Source organism: Chiloscyllium plagiosum, chromosome 5, assembly GCF_004010195.1.
Source record: "Chiloscyllium plagiosum isolate BGI_BamShark_2017 chromosome 5, ASM401019v2, whole genome shotgun sequence".
NCBI classification, from domain to species: domain Eukaryota; kingdom Metazoa; phylum Chordata; class Chondrichthyes; order Orectolobiformes; family Hemiscylliidae; genus Chiloscyllium; species Chiloscyllium plagiosum.
Genome location: NC_057714.1, coordinates 121636567 through 121643676, shown reverse-complemented (window position 1 = coordinate 121643676; position 7110 = coordinate 121636567). Strand labels below are relative to the sequence as shown.

At 47.0% G+C, this 7110-nt stretch overlaps 1 protein-coding gene across 6 annotated transcripts in view; it reads right to left on the bottom strand.

The window, feature by feature from the left end:
* zgc:86598 (STKc_CK2_alpha domain-containing protein) overlaps positions 1-7110 on the bottom strand; it is an 83102-nt gene that overhangs the window by 51402 nt on the left and 24590 nt on the right. For 5 of the 6 annotated variants that reach the window (XM_043690952.1, XM_043690958.1, XM_043690955.1 and 2 more), the window contains exon 2: positions 151-288. In XM_043690952.1, the coding sequence (XP_043546887.1) occupies positions 151-251 (101 nt within the window). In that variant the 5' untranslated portion in view covers positions 252-288. Of the gene's footprint in view, positions 1-150; positions 289-497; positions 523-7110 lie in introns of those variants that run through there. The other variant, XM_043690957.1, reaches the window with a different exon arrangement.

The window sequence follows — 7110 nt, the reverse complement described above, 5'->3', positions numbered from 1 at the left end:
GAGGGATAGAGAGAGAGAGCGGGAGAGGGGGATAGAGAGAGAGAGCGAGGGGGATAGAGAGAGAGAGAGAAAGAGAAAAAAAAAACAAGGGCACGAGGGAGCGTGAGAGAAGGCAACAGAGCATGAGACACACACAAGAATTATTCTTACCCCCATTCAACGACGTGTGATTCGTAGTCCCAGTACTCACGGGGTCTTTGTGTGTTAACATCTGCATATACTCTGGCCCTGCTTGGGACCGGCCCAGACATGGTTCACTAGCAGCTGAAATGGCCCTTGCTGTGTTACCTGCAATGCAATGTGAAAGGTTAATTTTTTTTCGTCAGTTGTCCTGTAAAGCCTCCCGATGTTCTCCAACTGGATTTGAGCAACTGCAGTAAAAAAAAGCAACTGATAACAGATACTGACAGGCAGCCAATACAGAAAGCTCGGGGGGGGGGGGGGGGTCAGAGTTAACATGGCCTGTGTGTCTAGCATCTCAGCCCCTGCACACTCACCAGGAAGACCATATATCGGTCAATAGAGAAACCATCGTGTGGCTCAGTGAGTGCTGCTCCTCAGAAAGACTCCGAGCCCATATGTTGGCACCTTACACAGTCCATTACACAGCAACAGCACACCTTGTTCCCACAAACAAAATGAGCTCTGTCTGGGCATCCAGCCATGCTCTCTCCTCACCTGGCAGTAAGTTCCATATTACCACCACGGTCTCGTGTGAGGACTAGTGGAGAGGACGAGGAGTGAAACAAAATAGAGATTGAAGACATGTGACCAGTGGGGACCTGCGTAGCTAATGAGAACGCCAAAGACTGGGGGCAACTAGGGATAGGCAGCAAATGCTGGAACAGCCACAAGTGAATTAAAATGTGGTAGGATACTGACCACTGGCTCTAACTGGGCCCCTTGAATTGAAATATGACAAGTGGAGTTTATCATTACGTTAACTAGAGATGAACTGTACCTTCGGATTCTCGCCTCATGCTGCAGTACCGTCAATGAATACAACTCAATACGGAAACAAGCAGCTGTTGGATACTATTACAGTGTTAGACCGTGTGATGGGGAGGTGGCTGGTGAGGAAGCTGCCTCCTTTTAAACCTCAGACACTTGGAAGAAAATATTTTTGCAGGGACAAACAATTCTGAAATCGTGGCGTGAAACACAACTGCCAAATGGGAGGCACGGTGGCTCAGTGGTTAGCAGTGCTGCCTCACAGCGCCAGGGACCCGGGTTCAATTCCAGCCTCAGGTAATGCCTGTGTGGAGTTTACACATTCTCCCAGTGTCTGCGTGGGTTTCCTCTGGGTGCTCCGGTTTCCTCCCCACAATCCAAAGATGGCCAGGTCAGGTGAATCAGCCATGATAAATTACCCAGTGATAGTTGTGTTGGTCAGGGGTAAATATAGGGTAGGGGGATGGGTCTGGGTGGGTTACTCTTCGGAGGGTTGGTGTGGACTTGTTGGGCCAAAGGGCCTGTTTCTGTACTGTAGGGAATCTAATCTAATCAAACAACGAAATACACAGCGGGGGTTTGACAGGAACACTGCATACCAACTACCTGTACTGATGCTCCACTCAACTTCCCAATATTCATCAACTCACACATCAACTCTACTGCTAGAAAACCGTATCACAACAGCACAAAACCAGCGTGGGTTATGTGGGTGAACGTCCTGCAAACATACATTTCTATCAGTATTTGTGCTTTCCCTACCCTGTACATTAGAGCCAATAAAACAACATATCACCCTAGATAGGTGTGACAATTAAAAAAAAAACAAAACCTACGATATCTGACACCAGAGTCCAGAAGCATTGGAATCTAGATTTGGGGCTGGGGCGGGAGACTCCCAGATGGACGGCAGAAACATTGTCAGGACAACCCACAAAGTATTGCTGAAGCAGTCAAATGTCAGCCACCCATTCAGGGGAGAGCCTGATGTGGGACTGACCAGAATGTAGCAGGTTCACTTGGAAAGGAACTAAACATCACCAGACTTTGTAAGGAACAAGTGAAGGTGAAGCCAAACTATCTGAGGGAAAGACAAGCCCTTACACACTCCATCCATATAACCCTTCAAACACCACATGGCCTTTCAAGCTAACAGAATGCTTTGTTTGGTTTTATGAAGGAAATTGAATGCAAGAAAGATCAAGTTTTAGTTATACCTGGTACTGGTAAGACCACACCTACAGTCCTGTGTACCAGTCACCAAACTTACAGAAGGGCATTAGTGCATTGGAAGCAGCTCAGAGAAGGCATTTTAGACTAATGTTTGGAATGAATGGAGTGCCTTCTGAGGAAAAGCCAGCTCTTTATCTCCTGAAAGTCTTGACTACAAAGGGGATGACAGGTTATCAGGGATAAACAGGAATGCAGAGTTGAGATTAAAATCAGATCAGCCATGGTCTTATTGAATGGCAGAGAAGCACTGAATGGTCTACTCGCAGTCACATGCGTGGCAGTGTGTGCAGATCAAGCATTGGTCTCAAACTGCCTCAGAACCCATCAAACCCAAAGTGGAAGTCACTCTCAATCCCAAGGGATTGTTTAAGGGGGAAGGGGAGACAGCTGAGTTCTAAACCAAAATGGTAAGCAGAACCAGATATAACAAGCTGAAATTTTCCATCAATAACTTCTATCTACCAACAGTGTAATCGCTATCTAACAGCCCCTCCTGCCTCTGAATACATGACCGGAAATTCAACAAATGTGGGTTTAACACGAGATTCTTTGCACAGGGTCCCACTACTGAATGTAACTGCAGTAACCCCAGTTCCCCAAGGTTAGCCAAGGACAGTGATGGCCACTTGTCTGCTTTCCTTCGTTCCCAGGATGAGGAGAGGCCAGTTAGCCCTCTCTCACAGATGGAGTCTAGCCCAGCCTCACTCATTCAGATCATCAATAAGCTGCACTATCACCCATTAATCCACAACTGTCTCAGATTCCTGGTGGTCAGTGGGGAAATGGTGAGCAAGTCTGGCTGGCTTTGGCAGCTCAGCTTGTGGGGGGTGGGGTTGAGCCCACATGGGGATTGTGGGCCCCGTTCAGGTAGCATCCGAGGAGCAGGAAAATCAACATTTTGGCAGAAGCTCGAAACGTCAGTTTTCCTGCTCCTCGGATGCTGCCTGACTTGCTGTGCTTTTCCAGCACCACTCTAATCTTGCCTTTGATCTCCAGCATCTGCAGTCCTCACTTTCGTCTAGGTGAAGCAGTTAGTTACAGTGAGCTCTCCATGGCACACATTGCAATTTATATTTAACTCACAGAACATAGAACATCGGATGCTGCCTGAACTGCTGTGCTCTTCCAGCACCACTAATCCAGAAAATAGAACATTACAGCGCAGTACAGGCCCTTCCGCCCTCTATGTTGCACCGACCTGTGAAACCAATCTGAAGCCCATCTAACCTAGACTATTCCATTATCGACACAAAGATACCCGAATGGAAACATACAGGAGCCTTGGATATCCCAAAGCAATTCACAGCCAATTAAATACATTTGTAATGTAGCTGCTGCAGTCAATTTGCAAATAGCAAGTTGCCACAAACAGCAATGAAATAAGTAACTCACTACAGACTTGGTCAAAAATAGACAAAAGAGCTGAATTCTGGAGATGAGCTGAGGGGCAGCCCTTGACATCAAGGCTGAATCCACTGTGTGTGACATCAAGGAATCTGGGAAAAAGTGCAGTCAGGGGGCACTCTCCGCTGGGTGGAGTCATCAATGTTTGTGGTTGTTGGAGGTCAATCATCTCAGTCGCAGGATCTCAGCGAAGCCAGCAATACCCACAACACATCAGCAAATAGGAAAAACTGGATAATCTGCTTAAGGCATCTTGAATCCAATACTGCAGCCTCTGGCAGTGTCCACCGAACCAGAAAGCCCAGGTTCATGTCTCTCTTGTCATAATATGTCAGAGCAGGTCCATCACAAATATCTCCTTGGTGCCAGGACATCTTGCTTCCTTAGGATCAGTGCCTTGGAACTGTTATGGCTAGCGCAGTGGGGAAGATGGTTCCTCACATTTAACAGCTTATCCAATGGCAATATTTATTGCCCATCCCTAGTTGCCCCTTGAGAAGGTGGGAGAGGAGCTGCCTTTCTGACCGACTGCAATCCATGGCTGTTGGTTGACCCAGAATGTTCTTAGGGAGGGAATTCCAGGATTTTGACCCAGCGACAGGGTGGTGAGTGGTCTGGAGGGGAACTTGCAGGGGGTGGTGTTCCCATGTATCTGCTGCCTTTGTCCTTCTAGATGGAAGCAGTTATGTGTTAGTTAGATGCCAATAAAGGAGGTTTGATGTATTTCTGCAGTGAATCATGTAGCTGGGACACACTGCTGCCACTGTGCATTGGGGGTGAAAGTAAAGCTGGTCAATGTTGGGCCAATCAAGCGGCTGTTTTGTCAAGGATGGTGTCAAGCTTTTTGAGTGTTGTTGGAGCTGCACCCATCCTGGCAAGTGGGGAGTATTCTGTCACACTCCTGACTTGTGCCTCCTAGATGGTGGACAGGCTTTGGGAATTAGGAAGTGAGTCACTCACTGCAGTATTCCTAACCTCTGACCTGCTCTTGTAGTATTTGTATGCCTTTGTTTCCAGTCAATGCAGTCCCACATGATGTTTATATTGGGGATTTCAATCACATTAATGCAAGGGAATGTTGAGGGGAAGTAATCAGAGTCCCTCTCATTAGCAACGCTCATTGCCTGGCATGCTGCAAACATTACTTACCACACAGCAACTTAAGCTTGGATGCTGGCCAGGTCGGACACTTGCCTAACCCAAAGGAAGATGTCCATGGTTGTTGGTCACCAATCACCACTGTCCCAGAACACCATTGCAGGAGTTCCTTATGGTAGTGTCAGTGAACCTCCTTACTCTGACCTCATGGTGGAGGGAAGATCATTGATGAAACAGCCAAAGACGATTGAGCTAGGACACTACTCTGAGGAACTCTTCCAGAAGTATCCTGGAGCTGATAGGCTCCAACAATTATAAACATCTTCCTTTGTGCTAGATATGACTCCAACCAGTGAGTGTCCCCACCCTCCCACTGATTGCTACTGACTCCAGTTTTGCCAGGGCTCCCTGATACCACACTTGGGACAAATGCAGCCTCGATGTCAAGGGCTGTCACTCTTGCCTCTCCTCTGTCACCATGTTCTGTTGTCCATGTTACAACAAAGAAACTGACATCCGGTCCAGGAATCAACCACATGATTGTATAGTTACCTTGCACTCAGTATCAAAACAGGTGAGCTGCCCATTCACCCCACTTACTCCGAATAAACACAATGCCACAATTGAATCTCCATCCAGATAGAAGCCTTTGCCAATTCTTGTTTGTTTTTGAGGGGGGGGGGGGGCAATCCAGTTGCATGATAGCGAGCTCGGAATGCAGACAGTTGGCAGAGTTCAGCCTGTTTGAGAGTTAACCTGGTCTGTGAGCAGGCTTCAAGGAGCACAGTCTGTAACGATCGCAGTGTCATCTCATTCCTGCAAAGCCTGGCCAGTTCAGATAAGGGGAAGGTCACGTGTTTAGTTAACAACAAGGCAAGAAATTATACAATAAACGATAGGATGCTGAGAAGTGCATACATGTGAAAGTGGAACAAATTCGATTTCTGTGAGAGAAGGTTTTGGGGTATACATGGGGAGACCACAACCAAATCAATCCTGACCTTATTGAAAGGCAGAGCAGGCTTGAAGGGCCAAATGGCCTATTTCTGCACCAGAGTCCTATGCATATCCACAGATCTCTGAAAATGCCCACACAAATAGATAAGATGATTAAGAAATACGCAGCACCAAACCAAGGCAGTAAAAATAAGAGTGGGGGGGGGGGGGGGGGGTAGTGCTGGACATGAATAAAACACCAGTTAGGTCACAGTTGGAGCACTGTGAGAGATGCTAGTCCCTGCACCAGGAGAGGCGATGGGCAGGATTTACCACAATGCCGGCAGAAATGGAGAATTTTAGTCAACAAGAAAGATTGGATAGGTTACAGCTATTTTCTTTGGAACTGAGGAGATTGAAAACAGATTCAATTGAAGTACATAATTTTATCAGGAATCTAGATAGAGTGGATAGATAAAGATAACATATGAAGCACTGTTGTAGGAAATGCCGTAGCCAATTTAAGGCCATTAAGATGTAGGAAAGAAGTAGGCCATTTGGCCCATTAAATCTACTTCGCCATTCAATGAGATTGTGGTTGATCTGACCATCTGAAATCCCAGCAGAATTTCCCTCTAAGCCTGCACTCCCAGATAATCACTCAAGTGACATAGAGTCATAGAGATGTACATAGAACATAGAAGAATACAGCGCAGTACAGGCCCTTTGGCCCTCGATGTTGCGCCAATCCAAGCCCACCTAACCTATACTAACCCACTATCCTCCATATACCTATCCAATGCCCGCTTAAATGCCCATAAAGAGGGAGAGTCCACCACTGCTACTGGCAGGGCATTCCATGAACTTACGACTCGCTGAGTGAAGAACCTACCCCTAACTTCAGTCCTATATCTACCCCCCCTTAATTTAAAGCTATGCCCCCTTGTAATACCCGACTCCATACGCGGGAAAAGGTTCACACTGTCAACCCTATCTAACCCCCTAATCATCTTGTACACCTCAATCAAGTCACCCCTAAACCTTCTTTTCTCTAATGAAAACAGCCCCAAGTGTCTCAGTCTATCCTCATACGATCTTCCTTCCATACCAGGCAACATCCTGGTAAACCTCCTCTGCACCCGTTCCAGTGCCTCCACATCCTTCCTATAGTATGGCAACCAAAACTGCACACAATATTCCAGATGCGGCCGCACCAGAGTCTTATACAACTGCATCATGACCTCAGGACTCCGGAACTCAATTCCTCTACCAATAAAAGCCAGTACGCCATATGCCTTCCTCACCGCACTATTTACCTGGGTGGCAACTTTCAGAGATCTGTGTACATGGACACCAAGATCCCTCTGCTCATCCACACTACCAAGTATCCGACCATTAGCCCAGTACCCCATCTTTTTGTTACTCTTACCAAAGTGAATCACCTCACACCTACCTACATTGAACACCATTTGCCACCTTTCTGCCCAG